Below are 20763 nucleotides of genomic sequence, written 5' to 3'. Positions count from 1 at the left end.
GGAAGCCCTGGCTGCAGCCCCTGTGCTCACGTTGTGTTGGTGTTGACACCCGTGGGCTTGTGTGTGCCCCTGGGGTGCCCATGGCCCCAGGGAAGGGGGTACCAGGGCCTGGAGGGCTCCATTCTCTCCCCATTGCAGACTTCAAACAGTGCTGCCCACCTCCAGGCAGGAGAGAAGGGAAGGGCAAGGATGGGGAATGGCTTCTGGAGCTCTTGGCAAGAATCATTCCCTGCCTCCTCCCTTCATCAAGCTGACAAAAGCGGGAGAAGTGTTGCTCTGAAACCCAGAGTGCTCTGAAAAATGCTGGTAATAGGATTTAACAGCAGGCCACCGGGAGATGCTCTAAAACAGCTGCTTTAATTCAAAGCAGAGTCCGCCTGAGTCAGTCTGGTTGGGTGACTTTCCCCATCACCAGTTCTGCTGGTGGTCACTGCGTGTCCTGGGCCGTAACGTGCCTAAACCACCAGTGGTCCTCCCACAGCAGCACCACCACAGGAACTGCTGCATCCCATGGGAATGCTGCCTCCAGGTGTGCTTCTTTCCCTGCCTCCTGGGTCACTGCAAGGGTTTACTCAGCCTCAGCTTGTGAGAGCCCCTTGGTGAGCAGAGCCAAGCCTTGCAGCCCGCTGGGTGTCATGGAGCAGGAGGAAGAGGGCATGGCTTGTCCAAGACGTGCTCTCCCATCATTCATCCCTCTGGGAAAACCCAGCCCTGTCAGGACAAGCTGCAGTGTTCAGATAACCGGTGCTTGTCCACCCTTTAGCTGCTTTTGGAGTGACTTTTCCAAGGCACACCACTGGGATCTGGTTCTGCCTGGAAGCTCAGCACATGCTGTCAGTGTGCTCAGGAAGTGTCCTGGAAGGAGGTGGCAGAAGATGCTGTGCAGCTTCCCCAGCAGTTATCCAACTCCTTGTACCTTCCTGGGTTTGACAGTAAGTCGAACTAAAGTGAATGCTGGACTAATTCTGCATCCCTGTCTATCAGCACGTGTGTTCATGGAGTGATTGTGGGGAGCAGGAATGCTGGGAACAGGGTGTTAGGATTCCAGATGGTGATTTCTCAGTGGGTTATCTTCTGTGGTGCTGCAAAATCAGTGCAGCAGCCCGTTATCTGTAAGGACATCTTGCTTCCTCTTGGCAGTCCCGTTCTGCTGCCTACCTTTTGCCCCCTTTGTGCACCAGCAGAAGAGGAAATAACCCACCTGCTTCTTTAAGGGTTGCATAAATAGCCCTTGGTTAGTCCCAGGGAAGAGCTGGTGGTTTGATCCAGGGCACAGAGCAAAACCAGCAAGTCACTAACCAAGGTGTTTTAGGAATGTATTTGGTCTCTGAGGTTCACGTGTATCATTAAAGCACCGATCCCAAGCTCCAGGGCACTACCAGCTAATGCAATGCAATCAAATTCAGATCAAGGCAGCACTAAAACCCCAGGCAGTGCCTTCCCCCACCCCAAACCAGCTGCCCACAGACACCAAATGCTTCGTTTCCACTGTGCTTTCTGCAGCAGCACTCATGTAGCGGCCGCTCGCAGCATTCCCGGGAAGAAGCATCTCTCCTCCTGCAGGCCTGGTAGGGGCTCTGCTGTCACTCCAATGCTTTGGTTTATGGGAAGTGCCTTGGAACGTGGGGTTTTCCAGCACTTCTCGGCACAAGGCCCCGGGAGCACTTGCATCAGCAATGGCAGCTCAGCCCCGAGCTGCCTTTCCCTTGAAGCCGGGCCATGGCTGTATGGAAGGACTCGGAGCCGGAGCTCCTCTCCGTGTCCCCCAGCATCTGCTGGGCTGGGGCTCTGCTGGTTTCCTGGCCAGGCTGGGTCCCCCTCCCTGCCCTGCTCCAGTAGCACAGGGAGCGTTGCCAAAGCTGTGCTTCCAGACATGGAGCAGTGCAGGGTCCAGCTCCGGTCCCAGCTGCAGCAGCCGAGCCCGTGGGAGCTGGTGGGGATGAAACCCCATCCAGAGCCCAGCAGTGGTACTGGGAAGACACAAACAGGAACCTCATGCTCCCAAAGCAAGCAGCAGCTCTCACGTGGCTCTGCAGCACAGTGGATGCCTTGGCAAAGCCACTTCTCCATCAGCCCAGGCTGGTTGGAGCAGATTTTCCTTAAGCTTGTGATGACCAGATCCCTCTCAAATGTCCTTTTTTTTGTGCCTTTTTCCTCTCCCCGAGCAGAAATGTTGCTTATTTCTGTTACCAAGCCCGTTAAAAGGGAAAGCCTTGGGAAACAGAGACATTCCTGGATGCTGAGGGATAGCAGCGGTCTAGAAAAGAAGGAAGAAAATAGCTGCTCCTTTTCCTAATTACAGTATTTGGGGTGGGGTGGATACTGGAGACAAAAGCAGCACATGGGGTGGGGGGGATAGAACCCACCTTGTGAACACTTCATGCTCTTAATTCCTTACCCCAGGCTCAGGGCAGGACCTGGCTGGGCAAGGGGAAGGGGGGTCAGGGTGTTCCATAGGGAGCCAGATTCCTGCCTGGATCGCGCTGCTGTGGAGCTGAGCTTTGTTTACAGTGTCTCTGTGGTTGCATTACACCACATACAGTAATTCTCCTCGCATTGCCAGTAATTTCCCTGACTTACCAAGCAGGCATCATTTCCTGAAAGTCAGCCCTGTGCTTAGAGGAAGTACGAGCACTCTCCTTCGTGACTAACCACTGCATGCAAATCTCCCGGGCGCAGGGGCCGCTCCATGGCTCTCCTCTGCTCCTCCGTTTGCGCTCCTTGCTTCTGCATGGGAACTCTTACAAACCCTTGAGGAGCTCCTTCCCTGGCTGCTGCCGCGGTCATGAGTGAGGACCTTGCTCCCTTCTCTGCTGCAAAGTCTCGCCTTGCTGCTCCCTCCACGTCCTGCTCTGCTGCCAGCGCACTGAATGCTGCTTTAAAATGTCCCAGATGCAGTTCTGGCTGAAGTTCCCATCTCTCTACAAGGTAACACCTGAGTTTTCTCTTTATTGTCCTCCTCGGCATTCCTCATGGGATTTGTTCCATTGTCCAGGATTCTCAGGGTGGCAGCAGAGGTTTGGGGGTGACAAAGCAGAGAGCAGGAGATCTGTGCTTTGCTGGAAGGTGCCTTCCTCAGAGCCCGCTCCTGTCGGGTGGAACTGGGTGAGACTCGGAGGAGAAGGAGCTGTGGTTATGGAGCTTTGGGGAGTTTCAGACCAGATGCTGGGTTCAGGGCGGTGATGGAGCATTTGCCAGGCTGAGCACGGAGCCTCCGGGCTGCGAGTTATTGCCCCGTGTTTAGAAAGACTCAGGGGGTTGGCACCTAAGAGGTTTTCTTTAGGGATCAGCTGCTCCCAGCTGGAAGTTCTTGATTCTGTCTTGCCTGAAACATCGTTTGTTGAAGCTGGGATTGTTGGGACACCAAATCTCTCGTCTGGCAATGCAGTTTGTTCATGGATGTATCAGTGCAGCTTGTTCATGGATGTATGGGTGCACTTTGTTCATGGATGTATGGGTGCACTTTGCTCATGGATGTATGAGTGCACTTTGCTCATGGATGTATGAGTGCACTTTGTTCCTGGATGTATGGGTGCACTTTGTTCATGGATGTATGGGTGCACTTTGTTCATGGATGTATGGGTGCACTTTGTTCATGGATGTATGGGTGCACTTTGCTCATGGATGTATGAGTGCACTTTGTTCATGGATGTATGAGTGCACTTTGTTCCTGGATGTATGGGTGCAGCTTGTTCATGGATGTATTGGTGCGCTTTGTTCATGGATGTATCTGCAGTTTGTTCATGGATGTATCAGTGCACTTTGTTCATGGATGTATTGCTGCACTTTGTTCATGGATGTATCAGTGCAGCTTGTTCATGGATGTGTATGTCTGCCTGCTTGTATGTGTGTGTGTGTATATAGTTTTATATACATGCATTACATAGTTTTATATACATGTGTGTATAGATGGTTTTATATATAAAACCATACACACACACATATAAAAAATATATATGCATTTTATATAGTGTGTATATATAGTTTTATAGCTATATGTGTGTATATCTATAGTTTTAAGCCCCTATCAACTGTGTGCTGGGTAGTGGAGCAGTCTGTAGCTGCTGTGCAGGAGGAGTTGGTTCCTCCGTGTCCAGATTGTGAGCAAATAAACCATGTGGACTGATGGCTCCATGGCCAGAAATACTTCCAGGGCACACACTCCTTCTGCATTTAGACCTCACCTGTTCCTTCATTATTTTTAACAAAGACTTTGTTCTGACTGCAGGCTCTGAGCTGTTGCCAGTGCCTGGGATTGCTGCATGAACGCTTTGCCTTGGTTTGCCCTGATTTTCCTCTGGTCTTTATTAGAGAGTTAACTCTTGGGTTTGAAAACTTTCCTGGTTTGGGATAGTGATAGAAATCCTGGGTGCTGTGGTGGCATTGACTGGTGGTGAGCTGTGCTCCGCTGGGACCCCCCCTCCGGAGCACCACGTCCAGCTCCAGAGCCCACAGCACAGACATGGAGCAGGTACAGAGATGCTGCGAGGGCTGGAGCAGCTCTGCTCTGGAGCCAGGCTGAGAGAGCTGGGCTGGGGCAGCCTGGAGAAGACAAAGCTCCTTAAGGGGAGACCTTAGAGCAGCTTGCAGGAAAAGAAACCCAACCAAAATCTGAAACACACCCCTGCCCCAGATCAATCAACCTCATTCCAATGAGTTTTGTCATGCAGATGCAGGGTGGCATTTGAAATAAAGATCCTGCCCTGTGGGATAACCTCCATCTGCTGCAGAAATTCAGCATCCACTGAAACATAAAATCAGTGCTGTTGCTGTGAACCCCTCTGGTTCCCAGGGAGAAACTCTACAAGTTCTTATTCAGCCTTAACCAGGGACAGTGTAACCGGCTTCAGCTCCTGCAGTGGGACTGGTGGCCACTGAGCAGCTTCTCCATGTCTGGCTCCGCAGCATCTCTGCTCAGCTCATCGCCCCTTCCGTGCTGCACCTCCAACCTCTTCACTCCTCATGGTTTCTGGGACCATCTCTCCTACCCCTAACGCTGCCATCTTCTTTTTCAGCTGCTTCTGCCTGTGTTGGGCTCAGCACCTTTTGGCTGGGGTCAGCAGTAGCCAGAGTATTGGTGGGTCTGGCAGAGCCTTCATCCCACTGAGAAGAGGCATCCTCTCGCTTGCTGTTCTTTTGGGATGGTTTAGGGAATGATCCTTTCCCTTGAGGAGACAGGGAGCTGCTCCCGTTTGCTCCCTATAAAGCAGGGAAGTAATTAGTGAAGGTGTGGTTTATGGCACAGGTTATAGTTATCAGCATGGCCTGGGATTAAATAATTACACCACGTTCAGTGGACAGGCTGGGCTCACCCGCTGGGGTTGTGCCCGCAGCTCTTTATGGGTGGATCTAACACGTTACTGGTTTGAGTGCTCCTGCAGTAATATAATTACATAAAACAAATGGGATGCTGAAAGTTTGTGTCTTGGAGGCTGATTTCCTCTTCCCATTGCTCTTCCCATTTCCTCTTCCCATAGTTGCCCCTGAGCAGGGGGAGCAGTGGTGGGGCTGGAGCCTTCATAGGGGCCTGAAGGCTGGGTGGTTACTGGGTGCCTCGGGCTGTGTTTCAGAGCTCTCATGGCTATTCCAGCCACGCACTTTCCTGTCTTTGGGACCCTACTGTGCAGTATATGCAGATGGATAAACTCAGCGCACAGCGACGAGGCTGGGTGGGATGCGAGACCTCAAGATGCTGCTGCCATATCCCTGAGGGTGAAGCCCTTGAGTCAGATGCCCTCAGTTAAACGCTGGAATGGGTCCATGTAACAGAGCTTTTTATCATGAAAAGACCAGAAAACTCCCAGCCTGAGCCCTGCTGGGTTTGCCTTGCAGCTCCAGCCTTTGCTTTAGCTCTTTCTTGTCTGTAGCGTGCTACCTCCCAGGCCTGCCTGTCCTTGAGAGAGGAAGAACACGCTTCTCCTCTCAGCATGCAGATTATCACAAATGCCTTTCATCTACTAGATTGAAAGTCAAGGATGATGATGTCTCCTCTCACTTGTTAGGAATAGAAACTCGTTCTTGCAGCTCCTCGTGCGAGCTGAGCTCTGAGGGCTCGTTGGGAGCAGAGCTCTGCTCTCCCTCCTGAGCACTGTGTGACCTGGTCACAGTCCGGAGCCTGCCGAACCCCTGCACTGCTTGTTCATGGAATCATGAGTCCAGAGGAAGAAGCAGAAGGCTGGGAGGGTTGAGGCTGGGGAGAACAGCAAGGGTCAGCTCCAGGCTGTGGGGGGCAGCCAGGCGGGTTGCTGCAGGGTGCCCAAGGCACTTGCTGTGGCCGAAAAGGACCATCATTCCCTAAGTGTTTTCCTGCTTTGATGAGTGTGAAGCGGAGCCCCGTTTCCAGAGCTCCCTTCGTTCTGAGATAAGTCTGGGTGTCTGCTGCAGGCTCTGAAAAGCTTTGGTTTCTGGGAAACCCCAAAATAGCCACAGAAATACCAAGAGTGAAGCGCTGCCGGGTGTCACACGCCAGCGGATGCCCGGTGCTGGCAGGAGGGTGTCCCTGCAGCACAGCCACAGCCCTTTCTCATCCCCTTTGGGGCCCCCTGGTCGGTATGAGAAGAACCCAGACGGCACACGGTGCCCATGCTCCCCATTGCTGCTCACCTTCCCTTCGGTGCCTTGGTGCTCCTGCACCTATGGCTCCGGAGCAGAGACTGCCTTGGGTGCCAGATGAGGCTGATGTGGGAAGAAGGCGAAGGGGATGTGTCCCGATGGTTTGAAATACTGCAACCTGGGAACAGTTGGGGGGGTCTGACCCAGCTCGTGGCCTGAAGCCCTTTGGAACAGTAGGGGCAGGCTCGAGGTGTTGGTTTTAAGGTCCTTTCCAGCCCTAACTGTGCTATGATCGGGGGTCAGGCAGGGCTAAGTGACTTTTAAAGACCTTTGGCTGCCTTTCTGCCTTGCAGTCAGCAATTGGCCCTTAACTGGAAATGAGCAGATTCCTCCCCGTCTCGGGCGCTGTGCTATTGTCACACTGCCTCGGTCGTGGGCTCCAGCTGGAGCCGGCTGCTGACAAACCTGAGCCCTGTGAAGAGCCACAGCGCTGCTGCGCGCTCCCAGAGCCCTGCGGGTCTCTGTGTCCATCAGTCCCTCCGGGCCAGAGGCTCATCTGCAGCGGGAGCTCGGTGCTCTGAAGGGACCAGCAAAGGTTTGGTGCTTTGGAAAAGCTTTGGAAGCGGTATTGGATGTGGGAGGAGAGCTGAGGTGGTGTGAGGGAGCCAGGGAGGGTGCAGTGACCTGTGCCAGAGCAAAAAGTGCTTTTTGGCTGTTGGTTCTTGCCACTTACAGTCGGAAAACCCAGACAAGGAACAGATGGGAGGGAGGGGATCGAAGGCTCCTTCTGAGCCAACGTCCGTGTGGCTCAAACCAACCACTGGGTTGGCACCACATCAAACCGTTGTAAACCATCCCAGCACAGGCACCAGGGGAAGAGCCAGGGCAGAGCCTGCTCCTCCTCACTGGAGCACGTTCTCTTCTTGTCCCGGCTGGAGCACATGCCCTTGGGAAAAGGACTGGAGGATGTGATTTGTCTGGGTGCAAACCCAGGTGGCACCAGCTCCTGCAGCCTCCTTTGTGCCAGGAGGAGACTTGGTTTGTCCAAAGCCTCCAGGTACTGCTGTGTTATAAATTGCCATTCAAGAGCTGTGTCATTCCCAGGAGTAGCTGCTGCTCCGTGGGCTTCTGGGCATGAATGAAGTACTCAGATCCTTTGGGTGTTAGGCTGAGGACTTTGGACTTCTTTAATCCAATGCTCGAGGTGACTGACAACACTCCTCCTTCTTCCGCTCCTCGTTGCGCGTTGCTGTGCACAGTGAGTCAGTTGTGTCAACGCACGGGCATTTCTCTCCAGTCACTGTTTTCCCTTCTTTCCCCGCAAACCGCGGTTTTAAAGCAGCTGCTGAGAGCATCTCCTCATTTACAAGTTAATTTCTAGGCTTTGTGGCGCGTGAAGGAAAGGAGCTGCAAGAAATTAAACCTTCCCGGGCGAGTAGGTGTGAGAAAGGAGCTCTGTGGTCTTCTCATCCTGCCGCCTCTAACTGTGGCCCTGTCTCCGTTTCAGGATTCTTCGTACCTCAATGAGCTCTCCAACAACAACTCCCTCTTCTCGTCACCTGCGGATTCCCTCTCCGACATTGCGGATCCGAAGGACTTCTTGTCTGCCGATAGCCTGAACCACGTGCCAACACTATGGGATGTAAACACGCCGCAGCAGAACCAAATAGAGGTATGGGCAGCTCCTCTTCCATCCTCCCCATCAGACACCAAATACCTCAGGCTTCATCCCATGGTGTTTGCAGCAAGGAGTTGAGAAACCAGCCCAGTTCCCTACTCACTGTTACCAGCTTTGCTCCGGGAGGGAAGGGATGATTACACATAATTCAGTGTCCTGGAAGCAGGGGAGGATCCAGACATCCTCAAAGGGGTACGTGCACTCTTCTGGAGTGTGGTGCAGGCACTGGCTCTTTGTTCTGGCAGCCGTGGCAGGTAGGTGTATCGCAAGGAAGATGGATCCTAAACCATTCAGCAGGTCCAGAGCAGTCTGGAGCAGTGCTGAAGAGCTGGGCTCCAGGAAGAACCCCACCACACAGGTCCTTCACTGTCCCCACCACTTGTTTATTCTCCATGGCAAATAGTTTAGTAACAATGACTAAAACCCAAACTCTGTCTCAACCTGAGACTCTCCATTGGTGTTTCCTTTGTGAGTCTTAAGTCCCTGCAACCTTTTACATCTGAGTGTTCCTGGGCTGTGATCTCCCGCAGCCCCACAGCAACGTGTGGTTCCGCTCTGCCATCTGGTTTCCCTCATCTGTTGGGACGGATTACTCACCATTGCACAACCTGCTGTCAGTCACCACGCGTTGCTGGTGGAGCTGGTGTCACACAGCTGCTGAACCTCTGGGTCTCGGATCACAGTGAATACCCAGCAGTGCAGTCACTTTCCTTTCCTAGGTCATCCTCTTTTGAAGATGGTGAGGGAAAACCATTGCACATGGATACCCCAGCGGGCAAACCTGGCATGGCCGTGCTTTAGGCACTGTTGTGCTCGGAGGTTCTGTTGTGTTTCGAGGCTGCCTTCTGCAGTTAGCAGTGTGTCTGACTGGATTGCCATGAAGCAAGCTGGCTGTCCGTCACAGCTGGGAAAGCAGAGTCTTGGCAGCAGGTCTGCTTCGATGTGCTGCTGCCGTGTGGCTCAGTGACAGGTTGGGCGCTGGAGTGTGGCATGGAGATAAGGGTCCTAGCCTGGACTTGGGAAATGGAAGCTCCTGCCTGCTTTAGACTTCCTGGGAGGCCATTCCTGCAGATCCTCAGATGGGACACGTGAGCTCTTGCTGAAACCCCTGCAATTCGATCACCTTTATAGACCTTTGCAGTGTCTGTAGTTGGAGGCAGAGAATTCCACTGCCCCTCTTCCCGTGGATAACTGTGCTGGAGATCAAGGGCTGTGCTGCTGTGCCGGCAGCAAGGGCTGCACAGGCAATCCACACAGTCTGGTAACCTTGGACCAGTTGGAACTTGAAGTCTGAGGCAGCAGGGAGAGAGCTGAGCTGTTTGAATCAAAGCAGTGGCTGAAGACATCACAGGCTTGTAAACTGGCTTCAGAAAGCTAAAAGCCAGATCATCCCCCAGCCCAGAGCAGGCGTGTTGTTGTCTCCTGTTGTTATTGGGGTTTTACACAGTAGCCTGTGTCACTGCAGGAGCTTGTAGCTTTGTATCCGCAGAGCATGCAGCAAAAAGCCTTACAAGGGAAAAGCTGTTCTAAACCCAGCGTAAAGAATGTGAGTGAGGAGCAAACGTGTCATCTAAGTGTGAGGCTACGTGGCTGGCGGGGGCAGCGGCGCATCTCCGGCCTCTGCATGTTGTTCTCCACATCCTCCTTTGCCCCTTGTCCTGCAGGTTCAGATAAGGCCAATTAACTCCTTGGAATTCCATTTACAAAGCACTTCCTGTTGCAAAGCATCTCCAGCTATTTTAAACGTTGTCTTATCTGTGGGTTGTGAATGCAGAGGTGGCTGGGCCGGGGTGTTGGTTGCTCTCTCGGTGGTGGTTTTTGTTCTCCTGGGTTGGATGTTTCCTGACGAGGTGTCAGTTCAGCACATCCTAGTCAGGAGGTGTCCGTGTCAGTTTTGCAACTCCCGGGCCACCAGGTAAGTGCATTGTGAGGCTGACTCAGGAGGAGCAATGGTTTTAGTGCCTGAATTTCAAACACGCTTTTTCTCTTGTTGATGGAGGCAAACGCATGATCTGTGCAAAAGCTTAAGGCAGTGCCAAAGGGAAGGTTCCTTGCTTTAAAAGGATGGAGACTTTGCTGATGTCCTGCCCCAATATACAAGCCATTTAGATAACCTTTCCCACCCCTCCCCACATTCTTACACTGCCACAATTCCCCATCAGATGGCAGGGATTTTGGTTTCGGAATAGCTGGAGCAGTTCCTAAGAACAGCCTTGTACCTGTCCTCTTTAAAACAATGCACTGTATCCGCCGTGTGGCAATGTGAAGATACGGTGTGGAAAGAGACTCCCTTCTGTATTTGAGCCTTCCCCCCTCTTTCTCTCAGCTGTCCCTGGCACTGGGGGGGGGGGTGGCTTTGCAGGAAAGGGGACAGAGCCCAATGGAAGCAAAGCATCGCAGGGAGAGCGCAGTGCAGAACATCCCCAGTGCCCTGAGAAACCCCATCCCCAGTGCTGAACCTTCAGGTGGGGTGTTTGTGCCTGAGGAGGAAAGGGCTGGAGGCAGAGCTGCCTTCATGTGCCCGTGGGGAGTGCCGTTATCCGTAAAGAAAGGAGATGGATGTAACTGTTGGATGGAGGAAGAGCTAGGACACCGTTAAATGCTTGCAGGAGTCAAACCCCTCCGTAATGCTTCATTTGTAACGCAGTTGTGAAATACCTTAGGAAATAGTTCATGGAATCCGCTGTGCTTTTCCACAGCCATCTCACCCGTTTACACTGGTTTTAAGATGGGGAAAGCAAAGCCCTGGGCCTACAGGAGCTGCAGTGTTGGGAGCTGCTGATTCTAACTCATTCCCAGCGCTTGGAAAACGCAAGCACCCTTTTCCTACCTGTTCTGGGTTTACCAGGAGCCGTTTTGCTCCTTCTTAGTAACTGGTGCAAGCTCTGTGTTTTGACTTCCAGCCTGGGCAGAGAGCTGATAACACCGATTGGTTTTAATTGTTAAGTAATGTTTATTCTGGCCAAGGACTTTGTGAGCCTCATGCTCTGCTGGGGATGAGGGGAGGCCGGGAGGAAGCAGAGACAGGGCACCTGACCCAAGCTAGCCAAAGAGGTATCCATAGCACAGCACGTCATGCCCAGGAGGTAACTGGGAGTTACCCAGAAGGGCACACTCTCTCTTCGGGGGTGTCAAACTCATTCGGCGGTGGTATCGTATTCTCTTGTGATTTTCTCTTATCACTATTATCATTGGCAGTAGCAGCAGTGATTTGTGTTATTCCTTAGTTACTGGGCTGTTCCTATCTCAACCCATGGGAGTTACATTCTCCTGATTCTCCCCCCCATCCCTCCGGGAGCGGGGAGGGTCGGGGAGTGGGGGGGTGAGTGGACGACCTGTGTGGAAAGAGTGGACAAGCTGAGCACATAGGGAGGGAATTTCTGCGCGGGGAGCTGGCTCCTCAGCCAGGTGAGATGGTTCCGTTTCCCTTGGGAGTCGTGGCAAGAGGGGGCAAACCAGAGAACAATGCAAAGAGGAAGAAAACGAAGCTGAGGCCAAGCCCTGGGGTGTGCAATTGTCAGTGGCTTTGCTCAGCCTCCTGCTCATGTCCCGTGTTCTCCTGCGTGCTGTGTGTGCCTCTTCTCCTAGCGGTGTTAGACATGAGGCATGGAGGAAGGAGAAAACCAAACCGGGAGGTGAGTGACAGTAGAGAAGAGAGGGAATTGGGCCAGTTCAGTTCTATCCCCCGCTACAGCTCCAGTCCCACCTGGACTGGCCTCCCAGCGTGTTCAGAGCAGATCCGGGCCTGGGCCTTTCTCTTGCCCAAGAAGGAGCTCTTTGCCTGAGCTCAGATTTGTAGGTGGAGATGTTTCACCTGCTCTCCAGATTTGTTGGCACTGAAAATAGCTCTTCCGTCCAGCTTCCTTCTGGTAATTCTGAGTCAGGCTTCCAGGAACGGAGGGTGTGTTTTTGCTTTCTGCCTTGCTTTTTTTTTTTTCTTCTTTAAAAATAGGAAATAATCGGAGTGTTTATGCTTAAGAACTTCCCATCTTTCACTCCTGCTGCTGGAGCATGGGTCTCTAGGTCTGGCACTCCTCACGGCCTCTAAACTTGGCCTAGTGTTGCTTCTGGAGCTGCTCCTTGCTCTGGATGCTGTGAGCTGCTGGCTTGACCCTGCTCGCTGCCGGGAAATTCCAGTGTGATTTTGTCTGTGTGGGAGCAGACAAAGGATCTCCTTGGCTCTGCCTTCCAGCTGGGAGTGTCCCTGGAGCTGCTGCCTGGCATTTCAGGGTGACCCATCTTCCTGCTGCGTCGGTACAGCTCTGCAGAGGGACCCTTGTGCTGCGGGTGCAGGGGCCGAGTGTCCCTGCAGCTCCCATCACGCACGGGCATGCACAGGGTGCTCGCACTCCTTGTGCTTGCCTTGGGCAGGGACTCCCTGTGTGCATGTTGACAAAAGCATCTACAGTGCTTCCAAGATTCATGAGTTTCCAGGATTAGTGCCCTGTTCACCAACAAAGAATCAAAGTCCCGAGTGTAAGACCCGAGTAGAGAGCACAAGTACCTGCTGGTGCTGTGTTTTCATAGTGGTTGGGCTGAGGGTTCAGGCTGCTTTCTCACCAGCACCTTTCTGTTCCAGCTGTTCTCACCCAGCAGATCGTTCAGTGGCTTGAACAGTTCGAATGACCATGTTCCTGCTGGTCCCAACACCCCGCTCCTCATAAGCTACCAGGTGAGAGTGATGCTGGGCTCCGGGAGCATCCACACCAGGCACTTGGTGACGTGGCAGGAGCAGTTCTGTTTTCCCTTCAGAGAGAGGGAGGCAAGAAACTCAGACCCAAGTCCCTGCTCTTCCCCAGGAGTCTTCTATTTCCTCTGGTGGAACCTCACCGATGTTAAACAAGGATTTGGGCCTCATGACTTGGCTTTATGCTGCTGAGTACTGAGTTTAAAGCTGGTCTGGGTCCCTTGCTCGGGGCCAGGACAGAGCTCGGGCTCCCCACAGCGCATCTGCCAGGCCATGCAAACATCTTCCCCTAATTCCATGTGGACCAGGCGCTGAAAGCAGCTGTGGAAGCGGTTGTTGCCCCCCGGGGTGGGCACCAGCAGATGGTTTCCCTTGTGCTGCTGCAGTTTATGAATGAGATGAATTGGGTTTGTGAACTTGCAGAGGGAGGGATCCCTGGGGGTTTCTGTGTAGCACTGTGTGTGCTCGTAGTCCAGTGAGAACATCTGGTCAGTGCTCTGCTCCTTTCCAATCTCAGGCGCCTGCAGAGGAGGAGGATGAAGGTGAGGAGGAAGAAACAGAAGAGCTGGGGCAAACAGAGACCTATGCAGAATACGTTCCTTCCAAGTGTGAGTGTTGCCATCCCATGAGCATGGGCAGTTCTGCTAACTCCATTGTGGACCAGCCTAATGAACTGCTCCCTTATTTTCCTGCAAGCAGGAAATCATAGCCCAAGCTTGTGATTTGCTGGAAAAACGGGAGTGCTGCTCCCCTGTTGGTGCTCTGCTAACTGAACACAGCACTTCTCTGTTGCTTGCTTTTGGGGGAGGCCTGACGTGCGTCTGGCACTTCCCAGCAGAACAAAAGAGTGAAGAGCTGGGACTTGTCCCTTTTGCTCCTGAGCAGAGGGCTACAGACTGCTCACATGAGGGCTGCAGTCCCCTTTTGAGGTGCTTTTGGGAGGGAAGAACTTGAGTTCTCTGTTTTCTGTGTTGTCATTTAGCCAAGATTGGGAAGCACCACCCTGACCTGGTGGTAGAGACGAGCACTCTGTCCAGTGTCCCCCCTCCTGACATCACCTACAGCCTCTCCCTGCCACGCTCTGTTGCTGACAAAGGGTCGCTCTCTGCACTACAGCTGGAAGCCATCATTTATGCCTGCCAGGTACGTGGTTCCACTGTGCCCAGCTTGCACTAGAAGGAGCCTGCCTTTTGTGTGGCTAGATGTTCGATACGGGTGATGAAACTCCAGGAGCTTTGGCATGTGACATTTTAAGTGCCTTTTGAAAGGGTTGTTTGAAGCTGGGGGCTTCTGTGTGGGCTGTTTCCCAAAGAGAACCTTTGACTTGGCCGTGATGTTTCACCATTCCTGCCATTGTCTGAGCAGGAAATGCACTTGCATTGATGGGATGTGTGAAAGGGTTAAGTGCTCTTATGAGCTTTGTTAGCAAAGGCAAATTTAGTCTCATTTCCGGTTCTGTTCTTGGTTTTGCAGCAACATGAAGTTTTATTACCCAACGGGCAGCGAGCTGGGTTCCTCATCGGGGACGGGGCTGGAGTTGGGAAGGGCCGAACAGTTGCAGGCATCATCTTTGAGAATTACCTTAAAGGGAGGAAGAAAGCTCTGTGGTAAGTTGGTGGCGGTGGTTTGGGTTTTCTCTTTTCCCGTAAGACCTTGGAATTAGTTTGGATCTGGGAGTAAGGAATTCCTTAGTGCTGATGTTGGCTTTATAGTTGACTCACGCTGTGGCCTTGGGTAAGTCATTTCCACCTCTTTGTGCCTGTTTGCTGTCTGAAATGGGAATATTTCCCCTGCAGCAGTGATGGAGAGTGAGTCACTATGAAACAGCACATTATGGAGTGCAGTGTCAAGCCTGTCTCTGCTCTCTTTGAAGTCTGTGGAGGGGTATTTGTGGACTTCCCTGGTGCAGACTCGAGCCCCTGGAGCATGGGCTTTAACTGCAGAACATGCAGCGTGTCGTCAGTGGCAGACTGGAGCCTGCTGGAGGCTCTTGGGCTGTGTGGGCAGTTGGAGCTGTGACGGTTTCACACACCTACTGCTGCTTTAGTCAGACTATTAATCACTGTGCGTGCCCTCCCTGTCTCCTTAGGAGATAACCAGACCCACGTCTCACTTCGCAGGTTCAGCGTCTCCAATGATCTCAAGTATGATGCCGAGAGAGACCTGAAGGACATTGAAGCCTCCCACATTCCTGTGCATGCTTTGAATAAGGTAGGAAGAGAAGGTGTAATGGTGTTCTGGAAAGCCAGCCCCCAGCAGCAGTGGGATGGAGCCTCCTTAGTACGTAGAGCAGCAGTCACTCCTGCCTCCGCCTGGCTGGTGGCACAGGCAGCAGCAGACAAGATGCTGCTGTTCCCTCCTCCCAGCGGGCTCTTCCCACTCCGGACTCCTGCTATTTTTACATGCTCTGCAGAGCTCTCTGTGAGCATGGAGCTGGCTCCTGCTGGGAGCAAGAAATGGCTCCAGGCAAGTGCAAAGTACAGCAGGACCTGAACCTTTCTCACCATTCCTGGAGTCCTGCAGAGGGAAAAGCCCAGTTTTCCTCCAGTTACTCCACAATGAGGACAGATGACTCCTCAAGAGAAACTGCACTTGTGTGATGGGTATTCACAGGCTTCTTCACAGTCTGGGCTTTAATCTCTCCTCTGGTTTGTAATGGTATTGAACAACCAGCTCTCATGAAGTTGATGGAAACCACATGTTTTCAACACCTCTGAATGCACCCCGTTAGGAGACTGAAAGGGGTGTTTGTTTTCAGACCAGAAAGGCTTTAAATGGAACTTACTTCAGATCAGGACCATGGGGGTTTTCCTCCTCCCTTGTATTTCATTAGTGGGGCCCCTGACGGTAAGACAGGCACCAACCTCACCTGGCGGAAGAGAAAATGATTTTCTAGAAGGAATTAAAGCATCTGAGAGGGTTCAGACCCATTAAACATTCTAAACTATTGCTAAAACCCAAAGCGACCTCAGTTGGCCAGGAAATAGAAGTCCGAGCAGTGTCCACATTTCACCGCGTGCGTCCAGATGTGCTGACACATTGGCTGGTGGAACTCATCCAGGCATTTAAAGTCCCTGTCATCGCCGTATCTCAGTGCCAAGTAGAAGTGCTCCAGCTACCAACGGGCTTTGTCTGTCCCGTGCTCGGATCGGGTTTTGTTCCTGAGGCAGGAGCGTGTGTCCTGCAGTCACTGCCCAGCCAGGGGTGGTGGCTGCGGGCACAGGATGGGTGCAGCACGCTGGGGACAAGCATCCTGAGTGCGTGCTCTCGTTCTTCCTCTTCCTGCAGATTAAATACGGTGACACAGCTACCTCAGAAGGAGTCCTCTTTGCCACTTACTCTGCGCTGATTGGCGAAAGCCAGGCGGGCGGGCAGCACAGGACACGCTTAAAGCAGATCTTGGACTGGTGCAGGGAAAACTTTGATGGAGTTGTATCCTTTAAAAAAGAAACAACGGCCACAAGAAAGCTGGGCTGAGAAGAACCGCGCGGTTGTGATTGTGCTTCAGCAAGGAACAAAGGGCTTGGGGCCATCTGAAGTCACTGGGAGCAAGTGGTGGTTGTGGTGGATGTTTAAACGCTGGAAGCACATGCATCCCCCCACGTTCCTCTCTCCTCCTCCATTCCTCCTCTCTCCTCTTCTGCTATTAGTTAATGGGAGGAGGGGAAGTATGCAGCTGGGATGAGCCTTTTCAGCATTCTTCTCCCTGAGCATTACAAGGCAAGACACACCTTAGAAGTGAAGGGAGAGAAAGGGGGAAATGGCTTCAGGCTCTGAGGAGCACAGGACTAGGCAAACCCAACCATTCCGTGGAACGAGTCAGTGCTGTTGATGCTGGGTTGTTCAGTTGGTTGTAAGAGGCTGGGTTGTATTTTCTGCTGCTCCCATCCTCGGGATGAAAACGGATCCTTTCTCCTTAACTGCCGTTCCCCTCCAGATTGTGTTTGATGAATGCCACAAAGCCAAAAACGCCAGCTCGACTAAAATGGGCAAAGCCGTGCTGGACCTTCAGAACAAGCTGCCTCAAGCCAGGGTTGTTTATGCCAGTGCCACAGGTAAGCTGCTCCCAGCACCGTGTGGTCACCTCTGTGATCTGAAGGATGCCCTTGAGATGTGCACAGAGAGAGGTGGCGGTGGTGCCGCAGTGCTAGAGGGGAGCCTGGTGTGCTGAGGTCTGCCCCAAGCCCCATCACTGCCATTACTTGTGACTTTATGGCAAGTCAGACCAACTTCTCCCCAGTTTAACTTGTTTCTGGCTGGTGGTTCAGCTGTCTGGTGATGCTTGGCCACTCAGCGTATGGCAGGCAATGACCGGGAAGGTTTCCTAAGGCACAGTGGCAAATGGTTCTCTTCTTCAGCCAAAACTCTTCACAACTAACAGGGAATTGTGTCCAAACAGGTGCCTCTGAGCCAAAAAACATGATTTACATGAGCCGCCTGGGGATCTGGGGGAAGGGCACCCCTTTCAGAGCGTTTGATGAGTTCCTGCATGCAATTGAAAAGAGGTAAGTCATGGCCAGTGTCTCTTTTCATGTGGCTTATGCCTACTGCACCCATCACCCTTTGGGAGGTGGGTGCAGTGCCTGAGGACAGTGCCTGGCAGAGGGAGGTGGTGGCTCTGCAGAGGCAGCTGCCCTGTAGCAGAGGAAGGGGTTTCACCGCTGTGTTCCTCTCCCAGGGGAGTTGGTGCAATGGAGATCGTGGCCATGGATATGAAGGTCAGTGGAATGTACATTGCCAGGCAGCTCAGTTTCACTGGGGTGACCTTCAGAATCGAGGAGATCCCACTGGATCAGCAGTACAAGATTGTCTACGACAAGGCAGCCAAGTTGGTGAGCTGGTCCCACTGCAGTGGGGAGACTGATGGTTAATCGTGTGGGAGGGTTCAAAGCGCCTAAACGTGGCCGTGACCACAGACTTGGCTTGTCCATAAGAAGAAAAGGGCCTACGTGCTCAGCCCATATAAAAACCCAATCTTACACTTTTTAGCTTCTATTTAAGAGTTTCATGTTTGCAAAGCAGAGCTTGCACCTGGCATGCTAATGCGCCAAGGAGAGGATGAGCACAGTGTTCATTCAGCCCAACACAAGGACGTAAATACCGCTGTTAAATCAGATTATCAAACTCCAGCCTGCCCTAATAACTAATGAAATAACTCGTGAAAACTGAGCCATTAACTCAGCCTTGCTCGGTGTTGTCTGCAGTGGGCAGAGGCCTTGATGGTGTTCCAGCACGCAGCCGACTGGATTGGCCTGGAGTCTCGGAAGTCCCTGTGGGGTCAGTTCTGGTCAGCTCACCAGCGCTTCTTCAAGTATCTCTGCATTGCTGCTAAAGTCCGGCGGCTCGTGGAGCTGGCCAAGGAGGAGCTGGCCAAGGACAAGGTATGGTACAGAGCTCGCTGCTGGCAGCAGCATCAGGCTGCTTGTGGTGCAAGTGGTGTGTTCCTTGTAGTACGACCAAAGGGAGTTAATTCCTATTCAGTTCAGCTTGGAAGCAGCATCAAACCTCTTTAAGGCTGGAGTTCTCTCCATGTTAACCACGATGAAGTGAGTGCCCAGGTGCCTGAGGACCTTCACAGTAAATGATACTGAGGAGTTAATGTGGCCTCGTCTGCCAAGACATTGCCCACTCTTTGCTTATGTGGGCAAGCTGAGCTGAAAAGGGTATTTTGGGTCAGGTACCAGATCCTTCATCTCAAGCACAGCTCTGTCCTGTTATCCTTTTGGATGCAACTTGGAAATTATAGGCAGAAACTACCGAGCAAAGTCAGGTACTTTCTGTATTCAATTATCCTCTGTGGTGAGAGCATAGCTGAGGGTCTGGATGCTGAAAGGTTGGAGAGATGGTTCTTCCTCAGGAGCCCCAGCAAGTTTTTGGGACAGGGTTCAAGGGGAATGTACCTGGGATGGGAAACAGCCTCTTGAGCCTGGAGCTGTTTCCTGCAGTGCTCCTGCTCTGACACCTTGTGTGCTGTCTCTTATGTGTCCTGCAGTGTATTGTCATCGGGCTGCAGTCCACCGGGGAGGCTCGCACCAGAGAGGTCCTGGATGAGAACGATGGGCATCTGAATTGTTTTGTCTCTGCTGCAGAGTGAGTTAAAGATCCCTGCTTTTCCTCGGGGGGGATGCATGGGAGGCTGGGTGCTAGGGAAAGCCCTGCCCTGGGGCCACTGTCACTTGCAGCTCTTGAAATGCAGTTCCCTAAGGCCTCACCCAATGCAGGCTGTAAATGGAGAGGATGCTCAGCTGGGTCTTTGGGGTACTGTCTCTTCAATGTGACTTCATGAGCTTGCACATGGATTTTGGAGTCTTCTGTGGTCCAAACTTGCATGAGCAGCCTGCTCCAAGTCTACACACGTAAAAGGATTGGCAGGTGTAGGAGAGCCAGAAACATGAGCTCAGATGTAGTTTGTGGGGGTCTGAGTCTGGAAAACGGGGCTGTTGACACTGAAGAAATGAGCAGGAGAATCTCATGTCATGCCGGAGGCTGGGATGATAACGTGAGGCGGCATCGCTGGAGCAATGAGTGATCCAAGGTTCCCAGTGCTGGCTTGAAAGTGTACGGGGCAGGACCAGTCTCCTGGTTGTGCTGCCTTTGTTCTGAGCTAACAGGAGGGTTGGTTGTGCCTGAAGTGGAGCCAGGAGCAGGACTCACGGTACCCTTTCAGCAGAGAATGAGGCTCATGCTCCTCGTTCCAGCCCACCCCATGAACCCAGCTGTTCCTGCACGATGGGTGACAAAGCCCTGGGACACTGTTCAGTTGTGTCCCCTGCTCTGCTGGTGGTAGGGCTGCTCCTGTTCTCTTTTGAAGTGACTTTTAATGCAGGTGGAAGCAAGGAGAGGTGCCAGAGGCTGTGTGTGTCCAGGTCAGGCCAAGCTTTCCTCGTTGGCAGGGGTTGTGTTGCTCTGTGTCACCGAATGCCAGTTTGGTGACAGCGCGCAGGGCGAGTCTGAGAACTGCTTGGATCCATTCGATCTCTCGAGTTGCTTTTCCTGTCACAGAATTCCCAGGGAGAATTCCAGCTCTGGAGCACTCTGAGGTCCCTTTAAGCCAGTCAGTACTCACGGTTGTAGAGGCAGGAGCCCTTTGTCCAGCAGCACTGGCCAGGTCACCAAGTGCCTTCAGGCATCTGCTGAGCCTGCGGTTTGTGCTGTCCTGGTTTTCCAGCACTTGAGGGGATTTCTCCAAGAGGAATGTCCTCGGAAGAGCACTGAGAAACAGGGCTCAAAATAAGCAGCTTCGTCAGTGCATGACACCAGCCCAGCCCTTGTCCACAGGGCAGACAGGAGGAAATGAGCAGCTTTCATGGCAGGGAGGCTCCTGAGAGTGAGCGTTTGCACTTGGAGCCCAGGGTCACCCCAGCACCCGGGATGCCAGGGCCCTTCCTGCCGTCCTTGTCTCCTTCAGCCCCTCACACCAAGGGTGGTGGAGCTCCCTCCCTGGTTCCCAAGGCTCCCTTTCTCTCATGGGGGCGAGTTGTCGTGTCCATGCTCTCAGCTGTTGCTTCCACATTGGTTTTTTACCCCCCAGAGCTCATTCAGCACCGTCTTCTCATTGCACCGGGGGTCCTTCCCCACTCGCCATGATCAGCATTCGCGCATTTGCTCTTTTATTTGCGGACCAGCCCACAGAAACATTTGCTTTCCACCTTTTCTGATGTTTTGCATTCACCTGAAGCCACTGTGGATCCATGTTTGGTCCCTTTGCTGTGTCTGGTGGGCGAGCAGGCCCCTTCCGGCCCATCAGAGCGCTTGGTGGAGACCATTTGTTGGACAAATGCCCCTCTGCTGTCGGGCCATGGAGAGGGGCTGGGACACTGGGATTTACTGGATTTTTCCATAGTGA

The 20763-nt window shown here is 52.8% G+C and overlaps 1 protein-coding gene across 7 annotated transcripts in view; it reads left to right on the top strand.

The window, feature by feature from the left end:
- The window catches only part of SBNO2 (strawberry notch homolog 2), a 50881-nt gene that overhangs the window by 20157 nt on the left and 9961 nt on the right, over positions 1 to 20763 (top strand). For 6 of the 7 annotated variants that reach the window (XM_065658910.1, XM_065658908.1, XM_065658911.1 and 3 more), the window contains 12 exons: positions 8060 to 8224; positions 12810 to 12902; positions 13435 to 13525; positions 13900 to 14060; positions 14391 to 14524; positions 15038 to 15128; positions 16206 to 16349; positions 16855 to 16972; positions 17317 to 17422; positions 17596 to 17749; positions 18122 to 18298; positions 18910 to 19007. In XM_065658910.1, coding sequence (XP_065514982.1) covers positions 8060 to 8224; positions 12810 to 12902; positions 13435 to 13525; positions 13900 to 14060; positions 14391 to 14524; positions 15038 to 15128; positions 16206 to 16349; positions 16855 to 16972; positions 17317 to 17422; positions 17596 to 17749; positions 18122 to 18298; positions 18910 to 19007 — 1532 coding nt within the window. Of the gene's footprint in view, positions 1 to 2634; positions 2929 to 8059; positions 8225 to 12809; positions 12903 to 13434; positions 13526 to 13899; positions 14061 to 14390; positions 14525 to 15037; positions 15129 to 16205; positions 16350 to 16854; positions 16973 to 17316; positions 17423 to 17595; positions 17750 to 18121; positions 18299 to 18909; positions 19008 to 20763 lie in introns of those variants that run through there. The other variant, XM_065658912.1, reaches the window with a different exon arrangement.

Source organism: Lathamus discolor, chromosome 21 (genome assembly GCF_037157495.1).
Source record: "Lathamus discolor isolate bLatDis1 chromosome 21, bLatDis1.hap1, whole genome shotgun sequence".
NCBI lineage: Eukaryota > Metazoa > Chordata > Aves > Psittaciformes > Psittacidae > Lathamus > Lathamus discolor.
The sequence above is the reverse complement of the archived record's forward strand: the minus strand, read 5'-3'. Positions and strand labels throughout refer to the sequence as shown.